The 26,076-nt window shown below is 42.2% G+C and overlaps 2 protein-coding genes across 7 annotated transcripts in view; one reads left to right on the forward strand and one right to left on the reverse strand.

The window, feature by feature from the left end:
- Window positions 1-26,076, forward strand: part of LOC115438929 (NACHT, LRR and PYD domains-containing protein 12-like) — a 209,562-nt gene that overhangs the window by 126,151 nt on the left and 57,335 nt on the right. The gene's annotated exons all lie outside the window — the stretch shown is intronic.
- LOC115438123 (NLR family CARD domain-containing protein 3-like) overlaps window positions 1-26,076 on the reverse strand; it is a 33,006-nt gene that overhangs the window by 1,053 nt on the left and 5,877 nt on the right. Inside the window, exons 3-12 of one of the 6 annotated variants that reach the window (XM_030161520.1) lie at window positions 23,813-23,945; window positions 23,448-23,585; window positions 23,125-23,244; window positions 17,681-17,800; window positions 15,477-15,700; window positions 11,026-12,814; window positions 9,275-9,445; window positions 7,843-8,016; window positions 4,843-5,016; window positions 1,000-1,170 (exon numbers count right to left, since the gene is read on the reverse strand). In XM_030161520.1, the coding sequence (XP_030017380.1) occupies window positions 1,000-1,170; window positions 4,843-5,016; window positions 7,843-8,016; window positions 9,275-9,445; window positions 11,026-12,814; window positions 15,477-15,700; window positions 17,681-17,800; window positions 23,125-23,244; window positions 23,448-23,585; window positions 23,813-23,928 (3,197 nt within the window). In that variant the 5' untranslated portion in view covers window positions 23,929-23,945. Of the gene's footprint in view, window positions 1-996; window positions 1,171-4,842; window positions 5,017-7,842; window positions 8,017-9,274; window positions 9,446-11,025; window positions 12,815-15,476; window positions 15,701-17,680; window positions 17,801-23,124; window positions 23,245-23,447; window positions 23,586-23,812; window positions 23,946-26,076 lie in introns of all 6 variants that reach the window. The other 5 variants (XM_030161519.1, XM_030161524.1, XM_030161521.1 and 2 more) reach the window with 5 other exon arrangements.

Raw genomic sequence — 26,076 nt, forward strand, 5'->3', positions numbered from 1 at the left:
AAGAGTGTTCCCTCAGGACTAAATGAGAGCCAGAACTCAGGTGAGCGGGTTACTGAAAAGTAGGGTGGAACCGTTTGGGTTCAGGGTCTGCAATACAATATGGAGGTGGAGCCAACCAATCCATGGAGCCCATGTGAAGAACGCAAACACTCACCTTTCCACATGAACCTTGAGCAGAAGGCACACAGTATATGAAGTTTGACTTTAGGTTTAGAGCAGTTCTGTCAGTTCCACAACGCACCCCCACCTATAGACCCCCGCTATTGTTTGGTGAAGATGGTCTGTTTGGTTTGTTTGTCTTTTAAAACTTGAAAGCTTTTAAAAGTGGAAGAACAAAAATCCTCCAACTCATCAGTTTGTGTTGAAAGACATTCTGCAACACTTCCATTTGGAGAAAATCCCATTTACACCAAAAGATAAAGTCCAGTTATTTTATTCAGTTTGTCAGCCCTTTATAGATGACTTTAATATGAAATAAGTAGGCAGACCTCCTCTGACCCCCGCCTTTAGTGTAGGGAATCGATAAGAATTTAATGATTCTGATTCCATTATCGATTTTTCTTATCGATCCGATTCTCTTATCGATTCTCATTGGGTGACGGAATAAAAGAGTACAAACAGGTGTGTTTGCATTAACTGTCTGTTATATTTCCATCTGCACAGAAAATAGAACAAATACAGTATGAACTATAAGTTCAACAGATGACGACGGGCCTGGCTTGGTGGGGGGGGGGGTACACTGACAGTGAAACTACAGACACTTTACTAATTCCGGAACTGAATTTAAGTTTGAGGAAAATAGTGATTTGATTTATATCATCACACATATCGATATCGTCTGATATGAAAAAAATACTGATATGATTTTCTTCCATATCTCCCAGCCCTAACTGAGACTTTTCTGAACTTATTCAAACGACAGAAGAATCAATAAAAATAATCAGACTTCTAATCATGGAGGTGTTCACCAAACCAGCACAAACTGACATTACTTACTCCAGTTTCTTCAGTTTACAGTGTGGACTCTGAACAAGGTCCTCCAGTTCTTTAACATCTGAATCCTTCAGGTTGTTCAGACTTAAGTCGAGTTCTATCAGATGTGAGGGATTGGACTTCAGAGCTGCTGTCAGATAAGAACAGCTGATTTTGGACAAACTGCAGCCCCACAACCTGAATAAATAAGAAATGATGGAGATTAAAATTAACATTCCAGCAAATATATTTAGGTTTTCAATATGAATGTGAAATATTCAACATTCACCAGTTTTTACTGACTGTAATTTGTGAACCTGCAAGAAAAATCCAACATTAAATGGTGTCAACTATACAGTGGTTAGAAAAACTCTGTGAACCCTCAAAGTTTTCTGCATGAATTGCTCATAAAATGTGATCTGCATCTCAGTCACCAGTATAGACAAACAGAATGTGTTGAACCCAAAACCACACAAACTATTGGAATATTTCATCTGTTCATTGTGCACAGCTCTGAAACCCTCACAGTGGAACTGGAAAAAGGAAGTGAACCCTGAAACTAATGATTCTAAAAGATCTAAAAGATCAACACAGATCTGAGAAGAGCTTCAATCCAGAGTTGCTGATTTGCATGTGAGTGAAGGGGGCTCCCTCTTCTGCCTGCCTGCTTTCCTCTTCCACTTCCTGCCTTTTCTGCACAAATACAAGATCCAAAAGGACAAAGCACAAACCTGGAGAAGCACTGGACGTGTTTCCACATGCTGCTGTTCAATCATTTCCTGATTGAGAACAACCTCAAAGACTTGAAGGATTCACCAGTCCAAGTTGGACCAACTGTCCACAAATGGACAGGATTGAATTGTGTGGCTACTCTGCCTAAAAGTGAACGCCCAGCCAAGCTGACTGCAAAGACACAAGCATGAGTGGAAACAGACAAAAAAGAAGCAGAGAGGAACAGCTGAAGGCTGAAGGACTCACTGGAAGACCATCACATCTGTGTTCAGGAGTCTATTCCACAGCAGAGATAGAACAGACTCATGTCCAGTGCATGACAGCACAGAGGAAGATGCACTTTTACAACAAGCATCAGTGCATGTGGAAAAGTGAGCAAAGAGCACTGGAACACTTTACAACATGAATGGAAACATGTTCAGACTGATGGAACTGGAACTGTTTGGAAGAACACACAGCACTAGGTCTGACACAAACTACAACATCATCCACACCATCCCAGTCTCAGATCCAAATGGGAAACAGCTACGTTTGTCCACAGAACAAAACCTATCAGTCTCACAATTAGAGCCTGAAAATTGGAAAATTTTTGCTTTTTTTTTTTTATCCTATTCTTTTCCATTGGCCTGTGTCTGAGTGACAGAACTTTCAAGATTCAGGCTGAGAACAAAAAAACATGGTGGACATTTCTGTCATATTTAGTGAAAAAAGATCAATATTTTGAGTTCGTTTCTGCATAAAAATGTGTTTTGGTTAAATTTCTAGTGAGAAATATACATTTTATTTTCATAATATTCACTCAGTGAATGTACATAATCACTCACTTGTTGCGAAGATTTTTCAGATCTGACCAGAATAATGTGAAACTCAACGTTAGTCAGTTGCTAAGGACACTGTTCTCACTCAGCAGAGCTGTGGACGCACATCTGCACAGAGGATTCTCTTCTGATTTGGCTCCGTCTGACGGATCAAACCCTCCCTGGCCTACTGCATGTGTTGAGTCTGAGGTGGATTTGGTGATCAACACAGAATTCTGTGGCAGCAGCACACGGTGAAGTATGGAGGAGGAGCATCATGATCTGGAGCTGATCTGCATCAGGACCTGGACCACATGACATCACACAATAGAATAGAATAGAATAGAATCTTTCTTTTGTCAGTAGTAGTTTGTCACACCTTTAACTCATCACTACATCATGCATCACACACACTGCATGCTGGGAGCAGTGGGTTCACCATATCAGGTGTCCTTGGACCAAATGGGGGGTTAAGTACCTTGCTCAAGGGCACATCAGCCAAAAACTCTCCACCAGTCCAGGGAATCGAACCGGCGACCCTTGGGTCACAAGCCGACTCTCCAGCCAATCTAGGCCACGGCAGCTCCAATCATGGCGGACACAATCTAAAGGTCACACAACTCTCCTGACGGTAGCAGAGCGTTTCTCTAAAATGGCACATTTCATTCCCCTGGCCAAGGTACCCTCTGCTAAGGAAACAGCAGAGGTCAGGAGGACTCATGTTTTCACCATTCATGGTTTCCCCACTGATATTGTTTCAGACAGAGGACCCCAGTTTGTCTCAGGTTTGTGGAAGGAGTTGTGCCAGCTCCTCTCTACAGGCCGGGCCAGAGGGTGTGGCTCTCCACCAGAGACCCGCCCCTTCAAGTCCATTCTAGGAAACTGGCTCCGAGGTTTGTGGGTCCTTTCCCTATATCTAAGGTTGTTCATCCTGTTTCTGTCAGTTCGCGTCTTCCCAGGTCATTGAAGGTCCATTCTACGTTTCACGTCAGCAAGATCAAGCCCGTCAAGGAAAGTGCTCCGGTGCCCGCCTCCGCTCCCCCTCCGCCCCCCCGGATCGTGGACGGTGGTCTGGTGTTTACTGTCAGGAAGCTCCTGGCAGTCCGCAATCGGGGCGGTGGGAGACAGTTTTTAGTGGACTGGGAGGGTTAGGGTCCAGAAGAGCGCTCTTGGATCCCAGTGCGTTTTATCTTGGACCAGACTTTGATCAGGGACTTTTTTGTGCACCACCCAGAGGCTTCTGGGCCGTCAGGAGACGGCCGTAGAAGGGGGGGTCCTGTCATGTGTGCTCAGGTGTGTTAGTCATGTTCATGTTTAGTGTTTCATGGCTCGTCTTTAGTCACTTTATGTTCAGTTCCAGTCGTTCACATTTGCTCCTGTCTTGCACTTCCTGCTTTATTTTGGACACATCTCTTCCCTCTCGTTTCAGACCCTGACTTCCTCCCTTTGTGTGTTTTCCCTCCAGTGTGATTGTTAGCCCCACCCCTCATTGGTGTCACCTGTGTTCCCCTACCTCATGTACAAACAGTCCTGTCTCTCTTTGTCTGGTGCCAGTTCGTCGTATTCTGTCAGCGTGTTCATGTCAAACGTCCAAACCAGGTTTTTTCATGTTTGCTAGTTTGGTTTCAGTTTTTCTGTAAGGCTTTTGTTTATCATGGAGATTCTTTGGAGTAGTTTTATACATCCTCCTTGGGAGCGCTTTTTGTTCAATCACTTTTTCAATATTAAAATACTTTGGTTAAAATCTTCAGTTCTCGGTGAGTCGTGCATTTGAGTCCACCATTTTGTGGATCCAGGACTTGACACTAGAGTGGCTTCAGAAACAGAAAAATCCCCTTTTGGACAGAGCCAGTCAGAGCCCAGACCTGAATCCAATAGAGACGCTGTGGACTGAACTCACCGGAGCCATTCACACCACACATCCTAAGAATATAGCTGAGCTGATGCAGTTGTGTCAGAAAGAATGATCCCAAATGTCCCTGGACATTGTGCAGGTCAGATCAGCAGCTCCAAAAACACTGGTTTAAGGTTATTGGTGCAAAAGGAGCTTCAATCATTACATTCACTGGGACTGTTTAATAGTTGTGCTCAATAAAGACATGAAATATTATTTTGGTTTCTGTGCTATTAGGTTAAACACACTGTATTTGTCTGTACTTGTGACTGACATGTAGATTAGATCATATTTTATGAGCAATTCATGCAGAAAATACAACATTTCAAAGGGTTCACACAACTGTTCTTGGAACTGTAAAACATTATGGATGTCAGTTCTGTTTGTTCATAAATGAGGTTCAGCTGCTCCTAAAACAGAACTCTATCAAACTAACAGTGAACTGACCCCAGTGTCTGTAGTTTACAATGTGGATTCTGCAGGAAATCACACAGCTCCTTCACTGATGAATCCTGGAGGTTGTTTTCACTCAGACTCAGTTCTATCAGATGGAATGGATTGGACTTCAGAGCTGAGGCCACAGAAGAACAGCTGATCTCTGACAAACTGCATTTATACAACCTGAAGAAAGAATAAATCATGTAAATTCAAATGTATTAATGATCCAGTCAGATGTGCTCAGGTTTTAATTGGACTTAACTCGACTGAACTTTACACTTTTGTCCAATCACTTTCTCATTTGTTTCAGTTCCATGTCTACAGAGTCAGTCTTCTACAAACACACACCTGAACACATCAGTTCACATCTGATGTCAAATAACCTTCAACCAACTAAAGCCTTTAAACTTCACCCAGTGACTCCTCCTGCTTTAACTAGAACAGATGCTGTTTGGCATTAGACGACTGTCCCTCAAACTACAATGAAAAAATACTCATTACTGAAATCACTGTCAAAACAGACTTTTTTCATGAGTTTTCACAGTTTTTATCAATAATCCACACCTCTTATAATATGATTTGAATTTCCGGTGGTTTTAATCTGCACATTGATAATGAGTCCGATAAGCTGTCTACAGATTTGATGAACTTCTTTAACTCCATGGATTTTATACAGCATGTCATACAGCCGACTCCCAACAGGAGACCCACTCTGGACCTGGTCATCAGCCTTGGCCTGTCCAACAGGTGTGTCCTCTGCTGTTGATTTGGCTGGATCTGACCACTACTGTGTGTTTTTGAACATCAGCGCTTTGAACCAAAGGCAGACCTCGCTGAGAACTGAGGAGGCGCTGTCTGACCCCTGAAGTGGACGCAAATTTGACTCAAGTTGGACACAAATACCCTCCACTTCCTTTATCTGCATCCTGGGATTTTATGCTTGAAAGTTTCAATAACAAACTAAAGTCAAGCCTCAATTCTGTAGCTCCACTGGTTACAAAACAGGTGAAAACAAAGCCTACACCCCCATGGAGAAATGAGGAAACACCAACGTTGAAAAGAAAATGCAGGATGGCTGAAAGAAAATGGAGGAAGAACAAAATAACAACAAACTGTCAATTATTCTTTCAACAACTTCAAATATACAACAAGGCAGTCAGACAAGAAAGAAACACCTACTTCACTAATAGAATTTCTTCCCATAAAAATAATCCCAAACTCTTTTTCTCCAGAATTGATCATTGAATCAACCCAGATCTCAACAGACACTCTGACACAACTGACTCCTTGTGTGAAAGTTCTGCAGACCACTTCAGAAGCAAAATGGATTTGATTGGATCCAGTATTTGACCTGTTCAAGAAACCATTGGAATCAGACTGAGGGTGGACCTGTACCTGATCAAACACTGGATAGTTTGGACCTGATTGATCTGTCTTGGCGGAGGTCTGCGCTCTCCGAGTGCTTTTCTTGTTTAGATCTGCTTTGACCATATGAACCCTGGTGGACCCTGAGCTCCTCTGGCACCGGCCTGAGAACTGTTCCAAAAGCTAAAACCAAGACTCACAGTGAGGCAGCTTTACAGCATTCTGCTCCTGGACTATGGAACAGCCTGAGGAGAACCTGAGGAGAACCTGAGGAGAAGCTGAGGAGAACCTGAGGGGAACCTGAGGGGAACCTGAAGAGAACCTGAGAAGAACCTAAGGGGAACCTGAGAAGAATCTGAGGAAAACCTTAGGGGAACCTGAAGAGACACTGAGGGGAACCTTAGGGGTACCTGAGGAGAACCTGAGAGTAACCTGAGGGGAACCTGAGAAGAACCTGGGAAGATCCTGAAGAGAACCTGAGGGGAACCTGAAGAGAAACTGAGGGGAACCTGAGGAGAACCTGAAGAGAGCCAGACTAGAATCTGAGGAGAACCTGAAGAGAAACTGAGGGGAACCTGAGGGGAACCTGAGGAGAACCTGAAGAAAAAGTGCGGGGAACCTGAAGAGAACCTGAGAAGAACCTGAGGAGAACCTCAGGGCTGCAGAGAATGTAGACATCTGTCAAACCAGGCTCCAGACCCACCTTTTGAATCTGGCTTTGAACTAATGCTCCTTTTTACCTCCGCCAGGAAGTATTGTGATCATTTTGCTTTATTTGTTTGTTTGTTTGTTTGTTTGTTAGCAAGATAACTCCAAAAGTTATGGACGAATTTTCCTGAAAATTGGCACAAGGAAGAAATGATTAAATTTTGGTGGTGATCGGGGAGGGGGGCAGATCTGTCTTGGCTGCGCTCTCTGAGTGCTTTTCTTTTTTTTCTTCTGTTTTTAATTCCTGTCTCTCTTAGTTTTTCATTTGACTTTTAATTGGACCTTTAACCACTGCTTCTGTTCTATTTTTAATGCTTTATACTTCCATTCTATTTCCATAGATGTTTTCTATTCTATTTCTATTCTTTGAAGCAGTGCTTCTTTTTCTGGGTTTCCATGTACATCTCCAGTGTTTCATTGGGGGGGGTCCTCCACACTGGGGGGCAGCTGTGGGCTCTGGTGGCTGTGGTGCTCTCTCGGGGTCTGCTCCTCCCTGGTGGGGTGGGGGTCCCTGCTGCCCTCCCTCACCGGTCAGGATGCAGCTCTATGATGGCGGCACCAGGTTGCTGGGGGCGGTGCCCCCCGTGATAGCGCCTCCTCTCTGTTGTTTTATCCCCCCGTGCTCAGCCTGTTTCTGTCCTTTATTTCTCTATCAATTTCTTTTTGTTTTACTGTTATTTATGGATATTAACACTGGTAAATGTGTGTGTGTGTGTGTGTGTGGGGGGGGGTGTACTGATTTTATATGTAAAGCACTTTGTTCTACATTTCACTGTACAAAAAAGTGCTATTTAAATCAAAATTGATTATTGATACTGTGTGTTTGCTCTATTTTTTCTTTGTTCAATGTTACATATCAGAATAAAAGACAAACCCTTTAAGTATGTGTACAGATAATGAAACATATAAACTCTAGAACAGTAACAGTGAACTGACCCCAGATCCTGTAGTTTACAATGTGGACTCTGCAGGAAATCACACAGCTCCTTCACTGATGAATCCTGGAGGTTGTTTTCACTCAGACTCAGTTCTATCAGATGGAATGGATTGGACTTCAGAGCTGAGGCCACAGAAGAACAGCTGATCTCTGACAAACTGCAGTTATCCAACCTGAACAAAGAATAAATCATGGAAATTAAACTCCATTAATGACACACATTTTATTTCTTTATTTTTAGGGCTGTCAAAATTAACACATTAACACAGATTAATCCATCATCATAATTAATCTGATTATAAATGTTAACATCATTAACCCATCTGCAGCAGAATGACTGTGAACGTCTGCTCCAACACATTTGGGTCAGTTTGTCCAGTAGAGTTAGAGTTAGAACAGAACCAGCAGAACCGACCCATAAAGATGGAAGACACTTCTGTGGGGGGCATGAACCCCCCCCCGTACCCCCATAGTATTATAAGTGGGACAGAAACTGACACATGTGTGCAGTTACTGTCTGAAATGCAGGCGTGTGCACCCCCCGACCAAACCGTGTGTGTGCACCCCCCACCCCCCATTATGCACCACCACACCAACAGATCAGTTCCACAGGAAACACTGCACTGTATGGAATATGTACATGTATTAAATATTAGAAGATGATGTTCTTGTTTAATGTTCAATCCTCTGATCAGAGCTGAAAAGGTTTGAAATGGAAAATTAGAAACTCAACAACAGACATTTGATGACAGCTTTTCTTAATGTTTTATTCTTTTTTTACTTTGCGTTCTTATTTTTATCAGTATTTAGTATTTCTTCTTGGTGCTTTTACTTGACTGTGTTAAAAAGAACATCTTCAACTCATCATATGATGTAAAATAAAGGATGATGATGGGTTTGTATGACAACAGTTTGGTTGTTTAATGCTCACACATCTGATAATGTAAACGTGTGTGAATCTTACATATTAAATATTTAAAGTATTTTTAAACACATCTCTTTCAGTGTAGGTTTTCAGTGTCAGTTTTGGTTGTCTGAGATCAGATCAGGAACAGCTGTTGTTCCACTGGACCACATGGTGCTTCAGTAATTAGCACTATGGCCTCTGAGCAGAAGGAGGATTCCAGCACCAACTGTGTGTACTTTTGTGTGTGAGCGCTGCATGTTCTACCCCTGTCTGCATGGGTTCTCTCTGGGTTCTCCAGGTTCCTAACATCCTCCTTCTTCATAGTTTCAATGGGAAATCTAAATCCCTCATAGGTGTGAATGTGAGCATGAATGGTTGTTTGTGTGTGACAGTACTGCAGTGAACAGGGTGGACCCCACCTTCATCTATAGGTAAGCAGGATCACCTCTGGCACCCCCATGACCCTCAAGAGGAAAAACACATGGATGTGTTTGGACTGAACAGTGGACAGTCAGTGAACTAACCACAGAGTTTCCAGTCTGCAGTTTGGACTCTCCAGTCCAGACGCCAGTTTCACTCCTGAATCCTGTAGGTCGTTGTGACTCAGATCCAAAAATCTCAGATGTGAAGGATTAGACTTCAGAGCTGAGGCCACAACTTCACAGTGAGTCTGTGAGAGTCCACACTGAGAAAGTCTGTAAATACAGAATTTACAGGAAATTAATTATGAACACATTTATTGAACATCTGAGTCTTAACGAGGTCAGGATATGGTGTTGTGTGAACAGTTCTGAGGTTTAAAAAAGACAAGAAAACCAGATTAAAAAAATAGACGTGGATAAAGACAGATGTAATGACCGCTTCCAAACTATTTTTTTTTTTTTTTTTTAGTACTTTATTTTACCAGGTAAAATCAATTGAGAACAGCCTTTCATTTACAATAATGACCTGGCAAGAGGCCCCAACAGACAAAAACAAAAACAAAGAAAAAACAAAACAAAAAAAGCAAAATAAAAACACTTCAAAGGAAACAGTTCAAATGAATCCAAGACTCACAACCAATGGTGAAGAGACTATGAAGTTAAAAACAACATAAATAACTACTAGAGTGTATGGGGAGAGAGAAGAAGGACAGTCACCAAATGCAACAGTCAACTGGGGAATGTTGTAGTTTGTGTTTAAACATATGGAGTGATGGCAGAGCTGAAACACCCTAGATCTCCCCCTAGTGGCTGGATGTTGTATAGGTCCTACTGTTCTCTGCTCTGTGGGACTTCAGACAAACTACAGTCAAAGTATATGTAAGGTAGTGTATATGTTACACCAATAGTTGGCGCTATTACACCACAGTTTCATCTTAAACTCCCGTTTCAGTAGTGCTTTTTTGGTCCTTCTGTTATCCCGTAGGGTTGGTACCTGTAGTTTAGGGCACCATGTTTTCTTTAGGACGCTGTATCACCCTACAGGTAAGCTACGTTATTTGCACTGACTGTTTAAAACATTAAATTATCAAAGATTTTGGCACTTTAGAGTACATTTTGTGAGTTATTTCGTAAGTTGAAGTGCAAGAGAATTTATATCAGAATGATTTGCAGAGTTAATACCTCTATAATTGAAGTGAGCACAACCATTATTATTTACATGTTAAAATTTCGTTCGGAGATCTGATTTGGTCTTAAGATGTTTTAGCTTTTACTTATGGTGTTTTACTTGTGTTTTTGTTTTGTAAAACACTGATTTAGTACGCTGTATCACCCTACAGATGACTACTGGGCAAAATAAACGGTCTTGCCACGATTCTGAACTCCTCTCCGTCTCGTTTCCTACGGACTGCACCCCCGCTAGCATCCCTTAAACACACACACAACGCAGAGCCACGTAGCTGTGGAGGTGTTTGAAACCCAGGCCGTGGGACAGGGAGAGAGATAGGGCTACATATACATCCAATAAATGTTCATTAGGCTGATATTTATTTAAGAAATCATTTTACTAATTACTTTAATTTGAATAAGTTACATGATGATCTTAAAATGAGTGATCGACTGCTTCAATGACCAATCAGTGTCAAGAATCCCTCAGAAACACAAACACAAACCAATCAGTCATCTGGTGGGTGGACCTCACATCCCAGTGTCTCTACTCTGTTGACTCTGATCCTACAACCATCATGGCAGTTCCCATATTTCACTTTGACATAAACACAAGACAGAGGGTCATGTGATCCATCTTTAGATTCAGTCTGATTCATACTCTTCATATTCTCATCAGTACTTACTTGGCCTCTCTGCAGTTCCTCACAGCTGGGATCAGTCTGCGTCTTCCTTCATCTGATGTGTTGTACTCCTTCAGGTCCAGCTCATCCAGAACCTCCTCTGACATCTGCATCATGTAGGCCAGAGCTGAACACTGGATCTCAGACAGTTTCTTCTGTGATCTGTTCTCTGACTTCAGGAACTCTTGGATCTCCTGATGGACTGTTTGGTCCTTCATCTCCATCAGACAGTGGAAGATGTTGATGCTTCTGTCAGGACAGATGTCCTCAGTGTTCATCTGCTTCAGGTTCTTGATGACTTTATGGATGCTCTCTGGTCTGTTCTCTTTTGGACCCAGCAGACCTCCTAAAAGTCTGTGGTTGGACTCCAGACAGAGGCCATGGAGGAAACGAACAAACAGATCCAGGTGTCCGTTCTCACTCTTAAGGGATTTTTTCATGACTTTACTGAGGAAAACATCCAGGCTGTCACTGACTGTGAAACACCTGAAAATGTTTGTGAAAAGTGAGTCTCCCAGAAACCTCTTCAGAACCTCTGTGTTGTTGCTGGTGTAACAGTGGTAGATGTAGACTGCAGCCAGAAACTCCTGAACACTCAGATGAACAAAGCAGTAGAGTGTTTTCTGGAAGATCACAGTCTCTCTTTTGAAGATCTCTGTACCAACTCCTGAGTACACCAAGGCCTCTGTGACGTCCAGACCACACTGATCCAGGTCTTCTTGGTAGAACATCATGTTTCTTTTCTCCAGTTGTTCAAACGCCAGCCTCCCCAACTTCAAAAGGACTTCCATGTCTGCCTTTGTCATCTCTTCTAGACTTGTTTTATGTCCTTTTTTGTACTTCTTCTTCCTCTTTGTCTGGACCACGATGAAGTGTGAGTACAGGTCTGTCAGGGTCTTGGGCAGCTCTTCTCTCTGGTCTGAAGTCAACATGTGCTCCAGAACTGTAGAACTGATCCAGCAGAAGACTGGGATTTGACACATGATGTGGAGGCTCCTGGATGTTTTGATGTGTGAGATCATTTTGTTGGACAGATCTTCATCAGTGGATCTCTTCTTGAAGTACTCCTCCTTCTGGTCATCAGTGGTGAAGCCTCGGACCTCTGTTACCCTGTCCACACATGAAGGAGGGATCTGATTGGCTGCTGCAGGTCTAGATGTTATCCAGATGAGAGCTGATGGAAGCAGGTTCCCCTTGATGAGGTTGGTCAACAGGACGTTGACTGATGACTTGTGAGTGACGTCTGAAACAACCTGACAGTGGTGGAAATCCAGTGACAGTCTGCTTTCATCCAGGCCGTCGCAGATGAACAGAAGTTTGCAGACGCTGATCTGCTCTGCTTTGACCTTCTGCAATGTTGGATGGAAAACATGGAGCAGCGTCAGCAGACTGTACTGCTCATCTGAGACCAGGTTCAGCTCTCTGAAGGACAGCAGAACCACCAGACTGACGTCCTGGCTTTCTAAACCCTCGGCCCAGTCCAGAGTGAACTTCAGCACCGAGAAGGTTTTTCCAACTCCAGCCACGCCGTTGGTCAGAACCACTCTGATGGGTTTCTGCTGCTCGGGTAAGGCTTTGAAGATGTCCTGACACCTGATTGGACTTTCTTGGATGATCTTCTTGGAAACTGTCTCCAGCGTCCTCACCTCATGTTGGGTATGAACGTCTTCACTCTGTCCCTCTGTGATGTAGAGCTCAGTGTAGATCCGGTTTAGACGGGTTCTACTTCCTGTTTCATCAGTTCCTTCAGTCACACATTCACATCTGCTCCTCAGACTGAGTTTATGTTCAACTGCAAGCAGACAACAAACACTTGAAATAAACACAGTTGGGTCAAAACATCTGTTCTCATCTGTCAGTGAATGCTAACACTACTTCATATTGACAACTAGGATGCAAATTATCGATTAATTCATTAATCGTTAGTTGGTTGCCCTTATTGATCGATTAACGGTTAATTGATAAGCGGCAATTTTACTGAGAACCTGAATTTCTTTTTCAATATGGTCTATAACAGGGGTCGGCAACCTTTAACACTCAAAGAGCCATTTCGACCCGGTTTCCACGGAAAAGACAACACTGGGAGCCGCAAATACTTTTTGACATCTGAAATGAAGATGTTAGCCTATATATACACCGTAAATTCCGGACTATAAGCCGCTACTTTTTTCCCCACACTTTAAACACTGCGGCTTATACGCTGACGCGGCTTATACAACGATTTCACCAGTACCACGGCTTGGTGCAGCGCACCTCGGCTCATGGTGCCGCGGCGCACCTCAGGGCCAACGCTAGGCGCCGTTGCACCGCCATACTATGGCTCGGTGCCAGGTGCCGTGGCCCCGCGGTGGTGCCTCACCCAGTTGTGGCACCGCGGTGCCATGGCACCTGACACCGAGTAGTGGCACTGCGGTGCAACGGCACCGGGCACCGAGCCCTGGTACCGCGGTGCCATGGCACCTGGCACTGAGCCGTAGTACTGCGGTGCCACGGCACCTAGCGTGGCATCTCATCCCTACTGCACGTCGTGTGTAATGTTAAATGAAAATGATATTACAACAGACGTAATTACTTCTTTTTAATCTTCATATTTTAAAAATAAATTAAAAGTCCTACTCTAACGAAAAACAAAAATTTGTTCACTTTCAAGTGTCTTTCAAGTCATTTTAAGTCCGTGAATCCACAGCCAGCGCAAAAGCAAGTCAATCCTGTATCGGCACGAATCCAAAGGAAACCCCGATAAATCCACCGACAAATAAAAGAAAGAGAAAATGTGCTTTTATTACTATCCTTTTATTGCCTCGTTTTTTGTCTTTTGTTTTTTAATCATCATATTAACAACGAATCAACCGATAGATAAGACAGCAAGCTCACACATATCAGACCCATTTACATACAGGGAATAATTTCATTTGAACTCAAAGAAAACCTTTATCCAATTACCGTCCAGTTTTGACGCGATGAAAAAAATGGTTCCACTCGGTCCCATAGACTCCCATAGAAGCCAGGCTTCAACGGGGAAATGCATTGACCATAGATCGTATGAGGAACCAGCGCACAATAATCTTACAATTTACAACTACAATTACACAAACGAACAAACACAAATAAAATACTTTGTTGAGATATTGTGCAGTTTTGGTGTCGCAGGGCATTCCGCGCATGCCGGCTGCCGGCTGACACGTCAAGTGCTGTCAAATGTCTCTGAAGAAGGCGAATGCTGATCACCGAAATTGCACAAGGTCTGAAGAAAGAAGTTAAAAACTTTGACTTAATAAGAGGACATGACAGGTTTTTGAGACAAATAACATACACTTAAATCGGACACTTATAATTTATTTTCCCAAGCCACGCAGAGCCGCAACAGAAGGATGAAAGAGCCGCATGCGGCTCCGGAGCCGCAGGTTGCCGACCCCTGGTCAAAAAGAATAAAAGCTAAATATTGATTATACACTTCATGATAAAAGCATGTCATATTCCTTAATGATTGATTTATTGAACCACTGGATACAGTCAGTGTTTTCTGTGGAATTCATCTGTTGATGTGGTGGTGTGGAATGGGGGGTGTGTGTGCCTTTCGCCAGTGCATGTGTGGGGGTGCGTACGTGCATTTCGTCGGGGGGGGGTACTCGCGCAGTATGGCCAGGGGATGCGTGCGTGTTGGTTGGTTGGTGCGTCACTTTCCATCCTACTTCTAATACTGTGGGGGTATGGGACAGTGCAGTCTGTGCCCCCGCAGAAGTGAAACTTTAAACTGACTGTGGACTACACCAACCTCCAGGGAAAATGCTCCGATACCGACCCTGCATTTGTGTGTGTATTTAGTCGGGGGTGCACCGCTCCCACAAACAGATGGTCTATGTTTGGTCCTCCATGTCCATACAGACATTCTAACTCATCAACGCCATGATCCGGTCCAATGACCAGCTATCCCAGCTGCGGTGTAGCAGCACGGACAAACCGACAGCCTTCAGACAGGTGTGGACGGGTGGAAAAGGGATATTAACCAACAATTAATATTTTAATCGAGCAAATTCTTATCAACAATTGTTTACATCCCTATTGACAACAGTTTCCAAATGACAAACCCTAGACCTGTTACTATGGAAACCACTGATCAGACATGGATCTGATTTATACAAACAGGAATCATTCCAAAGCAGTTCTAACAACACACACAAGATGATTGTCACTGACCAAATAATCCTTAATGTGACTGAATTTACAGAGAATCAGTGAGTTACTTTCTTAAACCATCATCGACTATAAAACATTATTTGATCAACGTGAAATAAAATGGATGTTTTTGTTGATAATTTCCAACATATGAAAGAAAATGTAGTTCAGTCTAATGCAGTTCAAATGTTCTTTGTTGTGCTGCTCAGTCAGTGACACTTGAACACATGTTGTGTTTAGTGAAGTGCAGACATGTTCAGACAGATGTCCAGTCTTACTTTGGACAGAGCTGTGGATCTGCAGCTCAGCTCTTGTTCTGGATGTTTCTTCACACTGGGGACAGGAGGAGTCTCCTGATGAACCAGACTGGTCCCAGTATGAAGTGATGCACTGTCTGCACAACCAGTGTCCACAGCTGGTCCAGACCGGATCACTCTGGACCTTCTGACACAAAGAACAGGACGCTGGGTCCACCTCAGGAACATGAGTCCTCTCCATCTCTCTGTGGACATCAACACATTGTTTAGAAGAAGCTTCTTCAAAGTTCTTTCAGATCAGCTGTTCAAAGGATCACATCTACACTCGGAACTCTGTGGGCTCATTTCTGGAACTCTGTGCTGGGTCAAGGACCTGGTCTGGTTGGGGATCAGACCCAGGACCTTGTTGCTGAGCGGTGCCAGTGTAAACCACTGAGCTGCCTCAACTCACAATCTGTCTGAAAATGGCAGCTGGAAGGAATGATGAGCCTCCATTTCAGGTCACATGTCCAACCCAATGCACTGCTTGATTCTTTTCAACCCCATGTTCAGTCAAACCCACCAGACCTGTGACCCAACAGCCTTAAAGCTATACCTACTGATGTGGCATTTCTCACAGCACTTAGTAAAAGTTTGAACATGAACAACCCGCCTCCCTCCAAAGCCCCGCCCACTTCCCCTTGCCTGAGCTCTGAGGCTCGCCTCCTCTCTCCTGATGCGCGCGGAGGAAGCGGAGGAGCAGGTCCGGTCCACTTCGGTGTGTCTGCAGACCCCTCCCTCAGTAATCAGATGCATCATCCACCTGCCGCGGGCCCGCGGCCCCTGTTCCATCAGTAGACCCTGTATTTAAGGGTGTGGTCTGTGCAGCGCTGGGTCAGTGTCTTCACTGCACCACGGAGATGAGGTGTCCAGGCGACGGGCGCGCGCACTGTGAATGCGTGGCCTCCGCGAATTTTTCCGTGGACATTTGAGGTTTCATAGTCCATACATTTATCATCCACATAATCCTACACTGTGTGACACCAAGTACATGTACCTGTATGAGTCCCACGGTTATAAAAGCTGACCTTTATGCAGACCTGTTCAGTCCAGTACAGCTGACTTCTGGACTTTTATCTCCATCCTTCATTCATCAGACTCCTGTTCGTTCTCCTTAGTTGTTGTTTCTGTTCATAAATCCGTTTTTTCCCTTCCACATGAGCATTTCAATTCTATCCATACACATCCTAGAAAGACTGTGGTCAGTGACAGGAGAAGCAGCGCGAGTGAAGCGTCAGATTCAGAGGGACACATATCGGATGTGAGACGGCGATAATGGATGGGATGCTGGACAGCCGTAATGGATGATTGACAGGAGGCTCAGTCAGGTTCGGCCAATTATTTTATTCAGACCGACTAAAATGATTGGTCAGACTTTTATCAGAAATATATGAGAATTAAACATTTTTGAGTTTCAATACCTGGTGGATTTCTTTTACATTTTAGTTTAACACACGCTTATTAGGAGCATTTTAAGACGACAAAAGAAAAGTGTAAAAATGCCACATCATACGGTATAGCTTTAACCCAGCGGTCGGGTTCTGAAAACAACCCAGCATTTTTAAGTGTGGACACACCACACAGAGGACTTCCATCTAAAACTGCTCTGGTCTTACTGGTCTGTTTCAGAGCTGATTCTCACACAAACATGTGTTTAATGTTCATTCAAATGAAGAAAACACTTCAAGCAGAAAAACAGGTTCTTAGTGTCTGAACCTTTACACACATTTGGTTCAGGATTGAACGTCTTTCTTTTTGTCACATGTGAGTGAGTCTCATGTGTTTCACAGACTTTAAGGCTGTTGTTCATCTCAGAGTCTCAAACATCTTTTATTCACAGCAGCTGGAGTCCAAATGAGGAGTTTAGACCATTTCACTAAAGCTGGACTGGAAACTGTCAGTTCTACTCACACACCTGAGTTTGATTTGAACCAGTTACTGACAGGAACTGATCACATTTGACCTGCAAACTTAATCAATATAAAAGTAATAAGAGTATTAACAGTAATAGTAGAGGACTGGATATGATCAAAAACACACACAACTATGAACGTAGAGGGTTCGGACTAATGGTTTCAGCTGTCAACCAAGACTTCAATTAGATTAAAAATTCCTCTGTCAGATGAATTCATACATGTCAACAAAAGATCAGAAATAATGTCTCATCTGTAGAAACAGTCTCTTACTCTGTGTCTGAAGGTCCAGGTTCAGGACTGAAGTTTAGAGGACTTTTCCTGGACCAGTCAGTCTTCATGGACAGACATGTGGACACTGGAGACTCTGCTCTGGGTCTGTTATACTGACCTCTGGAAACAACACAAGTACAACACTACTTGACAGTAAGTTAGTGTTATTCACATGTGAACACTTCATTTTCTATCACCTTTGGTTATTACTGATGTGTGTTTTTATTCTGTCTGAAGGACACATTTGGACTTTAAAGTGGACACATCATGTCCTGTTCTGTCTCTACTGTTGTTGAACCAATAAAGTCCAACTAGAATCAGTGTCTCATGTTTGTTGAACTCTGACAACCTGTCAACTGGTAGTTTACGTCCATGTCAGAACATGTGAAATAAACAGATGCCTCCAGACTGACCAGCTCTGATTTGATTCATATTTTATGAAAACTGTTATTAATCCTAGTGAACATCAGAAAAACTGAGCTTGATATCATATATATTATATTATATATATATCGTTATTTATTGAAAAATAATCAGCCACAGTAGAACCACAACATGGAAAATAAATACAAAACTTTTCACAGATATGATTTGATCAGATGTGGAAATACACATACATCAGGACAAAACTGCTGCTGGATCCTAATAAATAAATAAATAAATAAATAAAAGCAAGCTCTGAGGCTCAAACGACACATTTGTGTGAGTGTTCATCTAGTTGTAACTTGGTAAAGATGCTGCTGTGGATTTTCTTTTCCACACGTTAAAGACATCTGACACTTTAGACCAACTTCTTGTCCATGTGTCCTTTTGTCCTTACCTCTGTCTTTTACTTATTTAATGGCATTGACTGTCAATTTAAAGTGTGTTTTAACCAGTGTTGGGAGTAACGCATACAAAAGTAATGCATTACAGTAACAGATTACTTTTTGCTGTAACACAGTGGTGTAAGGCATTACTAATCAATTTTCAGTAATATTTTACTCGGTACATGTTCAATAGCACTTGCATCACAACAAACTTTATGTCCATAATTTAATTACTCAAATGAAAAAAACAAAAAACAAAACAGCAAGACCACGAGACCTTGTGCTCAGTATGCTCAGTACTAAACCTAACCCTGCTTTAAGGCTCCAGTAATGGATTACAATTCTGAGTTTAGTTTGATTTGGAGCACATAGAATCATCAGAAAACAAAGAACCAAACAACATGGTCCAACTAAAGTTTTCAGCGCTCCAAAAGGAGTGGGAAGAAGTCTAACTTATAGACTCCCACCCCCTAATGATTAAATGAATTCTGCTTCCATTGTTTTGTTTACACACTTTTTTTCTATATATTTGTACAATAACACAAAGCATCCATACAAACCATTCACATACACTTATTTTAGTCACCTCACACACAATCAGATTTACATAATCAACCATTTTTAATATAAACTATAATATTTATATGCACTTTAAATATTTACTACAAATACAATCATTAATAAATGTGATAATATCTTCCAGTCTGAGACAGTAATATTGTAATGTAAGGAATTACTTTGAAATAACAGTAATCTGTAATGGATGACAGTTTGGAAGTAACTTGTACAACACTGGTTGGAACAGCCAAATGCATGTCAGTTCTTCTGTCAGACATTGGGGTCCACAGCCCCTCCCTCTTCAACTTCCTGTTGCACTCATCCTGTTTCCTGGGTCAATATATAACTGAGGGACTTTTGGAGTTGTCTTTACAGGGTAACAGAGTTGACAGGTAGTTGACATTTGTGCTGTTTTCAGCCCTAAAATCAACAGAACCAGAACACCACATGGCATTTTTACACACACATTCTTCTAAATATCATATTGTAGCGGCTATTTGTCATCAAATTTAAACAACTTCAAAGTCACTGAACTGAAGACTTGAACAGAACTCAAATAACCACTAGATGCACCATGGGTTTGTGTTCTACGCAGTCAAAAACACAATGTCCAGACCACACATGGATTCCAAGTGCTTTATTTTCAGGCTTTTTGCAGGAAAACAACAACCAAGGCCGTTTTGTTGTCTCTGCTGTTCATCCTGGTGGACTTGACCACTGTGACTGACTGGTAGAAAACCATAGGCCCACCCAGGTGCATGATGGTCTCAGTTGGTGCTGTCTATTTAAACCCAGGTGCCCACGGTCTAAACCAGGGCTGTCCAACCCTGGTCCTGGAGAGCCACAATCCTGCATGTTTCAGATGGATCCCTCTTCCAGCACACCTGACTCAAATGATCAGCCTATCATGAAGCTGTGCAGAAGCCTGATACTGACCGTCAGGTGGACTGGAAGAGGGAAACATCTGAAACATGCAGGACTGTGGCTCTCCAGGACCAGGGTTGGACAGCCCTGGTCTAAACCAATAAGAAAACACAAAACAAAAAGGTGCTAAATACTAAAGAATGAGAGTAATAACTGAAAATCCAAAAATAGATCTGAAATATTAAACAAACAAAAAGCAAACAAACCAAAAATAAACAATTAGCAAAAAATACTAAATTACTGAACAAAAAAGGTAAATTAACTTTGAACAAAAACTAATTAGACAAATAGCTCCTACACATATATACAACTGAGTCACATTGAAATTGAAAGTCATTTACAGATATTGTCGTCACACTGTTGACATAAAAGTGCCATAAATACACACTTGACTCCCACACTACTTTATATGAAATAACTAAGAAAGAGGAGAAAGAACTGAGTCCTGTCAGTGTTTTCTTCAGGAGGAAATGATATCATGTTGTGACAACTTCACACACCCCCCGTAACATGCCTGTCCATTTCCAGATCCACCCCGGAAATTGTCGCCATGGTGTCGTCACCACATCCGCTCCAAGTTGGCGGCAGTTTTTAAATACGCCCCCCCCCCATATCCGCATTCAGTGGTCGAGTCGGCACGTAGTTGGAAACGTCAGCGCTACAGCTCACAGAATTCAGATAACAGTACTAGAGATCGACCGATATGGGTTTTTCAGGGCCGATACCGATACCGATTATTAGTAGTTAGAGGAGGCCGATAACCGATATTTCATTTGCTGTAACAATGTAAAAACTGGCATGAAAAATTTTGAATAATGCAAACACTGAACTTCGTTTAAATGCCTAAAGCATGTTTATTTAATCAAACAAGTAGAAAATAATAGCTCCAGAAGTGCATGGATTTCCTAGACTCAGAAGCATCTCTTATAAAGTTGAATAAAAGCTTAAATAAATAGCTCCCTGAAATTTTTCCACAGTAAATAAAGTAAAATTTAAATATAAGTATAATGACTTATCTTTGTTTTAAGTTCAAACACAACAAAAATACAGGGAGACTCTTGTAAACTCTTGGGCCATATGCTGACATCTGCTCAACTCATCATGCTTCATTTATTACAGCATTTGGGACACCTTAAGTTAATTTCATTATTAAATTTTATATTTTACCATTCGATAGTAGGGACGCTGTCATTCAAAACTATGTTGCTACATTATTAATGATTAATCTGACAAAAGCTACATAAAAAAGTATAATAGTGTCTATGAGTGCAGTTAAACTCCTGACAGAACACAAACAGCCTTTAGGGCTTTAATGAGCACACACAGGATTTACAATGTTCCACCATGTTCAGATAAATCACTTCTGAATTTGACTCCGTCTCATCTTCACTTTAATTTTCAGATCATAGGACTAGAAAGCTCACAGCCACATTAGTAGTTGTGAGTTGTAGAGTTCCTCATGTGAAGAGAGAGAGAGAGAGAGAGAGAGAGAGAGAGAGAGAGAGAGAGAGAGAGAGAGAGAGAGAGAGAGAGAGAGAGGGGGCGCGGCTGCATCTGAGCCGAAATAACCCAGTTTTAAATTGATTTCTTAATATCGGCCCGTCAGATTAAAAAAAGGCCGATACCGATATACGTCAAATTCCCAAATATCGGCGCCGATAATCGGCCCAGCCGATAATCGGTCAACCTCTAAACAGTACGGTAGTTAACCCCGTCACAACGTCCGCTGAATCCTTCAGACCTCTTCCCAGCTCCACTCATCTCCATCCGTTCACCCTTTGGTTCATCACATCCATCCCACTGCAGCACAGACAGTCACATACCAGCACTCCAGCAGCAAAACCTGGACCGGATTACCGACTGACTGGACTGACTGACTGACTGACTGACTGCGACAGGACAGTGGAGGAATAGTGCTGTGAATAATTGAGGGTTTTTTTTTTCTGCTCTCTTGTTTTTTTTAAGGACTTGAATTGAACTGTGCTCTTGTTTTTTTTTTTAACTAACGAACTGAAATAAACTGAATTATTTTTTTTTTCCTCCTTTTGAAAACTGAAAACCCGAAGTGGAAATTTTTTTGTTTAAATGGACTGAACTAGTTTTTTGTTATTTTTTCCCTTCAGAAGACTGAAAAATTGTGGAACATTTGAGTTGGATTTTCGCTTGGTTGGTCGATTTTTTTGAGTTTGTACTTTTGGGGGCGGGGGGGACCAGGTATTGCATTTATGCTTGGAATTTAAGTTTGTGCATTCATTGTGTAATATGTGAATTTGAATTTTAAATGGTTTGAATGTGTGCTTTCTTGTTTTGTCATTTAATGTGTGGGGTGTGGGTTTAATTAAAACTCACATCCTTTGTGGTGTTTGAGTGATAACAGACAGACAAAAACTAAATAACTGACTGACTTAAACTGATTAACTTATCATCTTACATGTCAGGAGAGAGACCTGGCTAGCACCCCTTAAAAAAAAAGAAAAAAGAAAAAAGAAAAAAAAATCAATATAATAAAATAATATAAAATAAATAAATTAAAGCTTCAAACTCAAACTGTCACAATGTGGAGCAGGTCATGTGATTTGGAATAAACACTCTTCCTTCACAGGTGGTTTTGTCATGGGTAACTGAGATGAAAGTAATTTGTCTGACACAGATACAATTTATTATTTTCCACATAAAATTTGATATACTGCCAAAAATGAAATATCTGTCATGATTATGTCAGCTGAATAAAAAGAACACAAAACCATTTTTGACTTAGCTCATTTTATTATTGTTTAGCTAATTAGAAGGTGGTTGTTATTAAATGTGGACGTTTCTTTAGTTGACATTTTAGCATATCCAGTCATTTATTAATTATTTATTAATCATTTATTTCTAAGTGATTGTTTCCATTTTTAAATAATTATGGAATTTTAAAAGACATGATCGTAAGGAATATAAAAAAATATATTTTTTTACTTTTCACAAAGATGTATGTAAGATCTATCCCAAGGACTTCCACAGTCCCTCAGTTCTATATTGACCCATCTGCATCGAGGCCTCTGTCAAACAGCTTTAATATGAGTTAAATGTCACAATAGACTCTGGATGTGAAATGAAATCACTGCTAAAACATGTCCTGCAGATCATTTTAAAGAATAAACAGTCTCTTACTCTGTGTCTGAAGGTCCAGGTTCAGGACTAAAGTATGGAGGACGTCCCATGGACCGGTCACTGTTCATGGACAGACATGTGGACACTGGAAACTCTGCTCTGGGTCTGTTATACTGACCTCTGGAAACAACACAAGTACAACAGTTGGATTGGACAGTATGTTAGTGTTATTCACATGTGAACACTTCATTTTCTATCACCTTTGGTTATTATTCATGTGTGTTTTTATTCTGTCTGAAGGACACATTTGGACTTTAAAGTGGACACATCATGTCCTGTTCTGTCTGGAGTCAAATATTAAAGGTGTGTGACAGTGGACTCACTGTGGATCAGAGGGTCCTGGTTCATTACTGCCCCCTGGAGGTTCCTTTATGAACAAACCCCTGTTTGTAGAATGGGATAACTCTGCTCCGTCCTCCTCTTCATCCACACTCACACTCATACTGTGAACTTCAGTCAGTCTGAAAGGACAAGCAGTAAAACTACTGTGAGCTCACCTCACTAAAACACTGTGTTCATCAGTCACAAACACTGACACAACAGGAAATAAGCCAGTGGACACAGAGTCCAGTAAACCTAGTGGACACTCAGCCTGGAAGGGACTCCATCCATGTTTACAGTTCCAGTCCACACCCAGAAAACCCACTGAGAGACTAGAACAGGAAAATGATCCCAATGTCAGACTCACCCTGAACCAGACGTCTTCTGTTCTTCTGTCAGAATGGACTCTGAACTCTGAATACGTTCAGGTGGTTCACCTGGACTGACGGATGCCCCTCCCCCTCTGCATTTATTGGACGTCATATATTCATCCTTTGACCCTGTGTTGAAGGTAATAAACCGTCCCTTTATTTTACTTCACATAGTTTGTGAGATGTGAACAGTTCTGTGATCGTCTGAACACGTATTTATATGATCAAGTCCATTCCAGCTTGTAGAAGACAAACGTTATTTTACAGTTGATAAAATGATTGTGGATTGTTTTAGTGAAGTAGAGTCCAAGACAGTTTTTGTGTGTATGACATTAGTGCAGTGGTTCTAGTGGCTGCATTTGGAACTGCCTTTAGGTCTGTGACCCAGTCATGATGGTGGAGTGCTGGGTTGGAGATGGCACTGGACCAGTTTGTCCTGTACTGGACCAGTCTGTCCTACAGTGGACCAGTTTGTCCTGTACTGGACCAGTCTGTCCTACAGTGGACCAGTTTGTCCTGTACTGGACCAGTCTGTCCTACAGTGGACCAGTTTGTCCTGTAGTGGACCAGTTTGTCCTGCAGTGGACCAGTTTGTCCTGCAGTGGACCAGTTTGTCCTACAGTGGACCAGTTTGTCCTGTAGTGGACCAGTTTGTCCTGCAGTGTAGGACATCTGCTACAGTGAGTGGAGGCCGTTGAAATATCTGTCTGAGTTGTTCATCTGAATGATGTCCCAGTTTTTAGTGATTATTCTTTTCATTTGCTCTGCTTCTGTGCTGTATGTGCTGACAAATGCCGTTCTGTCTTTAGTTTTTTGGGGGGATTTCTTTCTAGTAAAGTCTGTCTGTCCAGGTGTTTGGCTCTGGTGTTGGCTTTTTGTCGTGTGGAATGTGAAAACATCTCCCGTGGTTTTCTCACAAAATCATCATCTTGGTCACAGGCCCGGCTGATGAGGCTGACGAAGCTGAACTGACACTGATGTGGAGGCACCTGATGAGTGGCCAGAGGCTGTAGCGGCAACGGCAGTGACCGCTGGGCCGAGCAAACGCAAGAGGTGTCAGATTTGTCCTACCGCGTACCACTGCTGTCAGAAATATGTCTGCAAAGGCTGTTCGTTCACGTACTGCCCTGATTGTGCTGACCAGGAGTTTAGTAAACATGCTAACATGTAGGACACGCTAACGGGGAGGCTAAGGCTAACAGGAAGTGACCAGTTGAAAAAGTGTTAGTTGTTGGTAACCTGGAGACTTGAGATAAATCTGATCTGATATTGACAGACACCAGGGGGACAGCGGAGTGGATTTGGATTATTTCTCATTAGTTTGTGATGAAAGCACCGATGCATCGGACACTGCACAGGCACTGGGTTTTTAAGAGCAGCTGATGACAACATGAATGGAACAGAGGAGCTGCTGGAGCAAAAAAGGCTTCAAGGCCAAACCTGGGAAAAAGATTTAATAATTTTGCATTTGTGAAGTTGTTGATGATATGAAATGACCATGGAGTAAAGTTTTTGGGGTCATTACAGATGGATGGTGAGAGAAGTGGATTGTCCACACTGATCTGCAATAAAGTCCACGATGAAGGAGGTAACACCATTAAATGTCACTGTAGAATTCACCAGCAGGCTCTGTGCCAAACGTCAAATCTAAACATTTTATCAAACCAGTGGTGAACACAGTCAGTTCTATTCCATCTGAAGCTGTATATCATCCAGTTTCAGCAGTTGTTGTTTGACATCCACACTAAAAATGGAAAAGTAATATATCACAACAACGGCTGATGTCCATGGTGCAACGATTTTTCTGTTAGAAAGAAAATTGGACATTTTTTAGGTGAAAAGGGGGAACCGATGATAGAACTGTCTGATCCTGTATGGACGACAGACTTGGCTTTGTTGGTTGATATTAGGAAGTTATGTAACTCACTTCTCTGATTTGTTTCTCACATTAAAGCTGCAGTATGTAGGAATTATGTTCAAAGTAATCATAAAATGGTCCAGATATGTCATCAGACATTAAGGAATCATGTTCATTTGAAGTACTGATATAACTGACAGCAGCAGTCCAGCCAGAATATCCGTATTTGAAAAGCTCAGTGTCAGCCCTGAAATGACGTTTATGTTTACATTGCGTGTTTTGGTCTGAGGCTCCGCCCATCGCCTATCGCCCAATCACAGAGTCAGGAGCGTTTGGGCATCGAGGTTGCCGTTTACCAGTGAGCTGCAGCTCTGTCCGCAATGTCTGACATGACAAAGCCTA

This window comes from Sphaeramia orbicularis, chromosome 18 (assembly GCF_902148855.1).
Source record: "Sphaeramia orbicularis chromosome 18, fSphaOr1.1, whole genome shotgun sequence".
NCBI classification, from domain to species: domain Eukaryota; kingdom Metazoa; phylum Chordata; class Actinopteri; order Kurtiformes; family Apogonidae; genus Sphaeramia; species Sphaeramia orbicularis.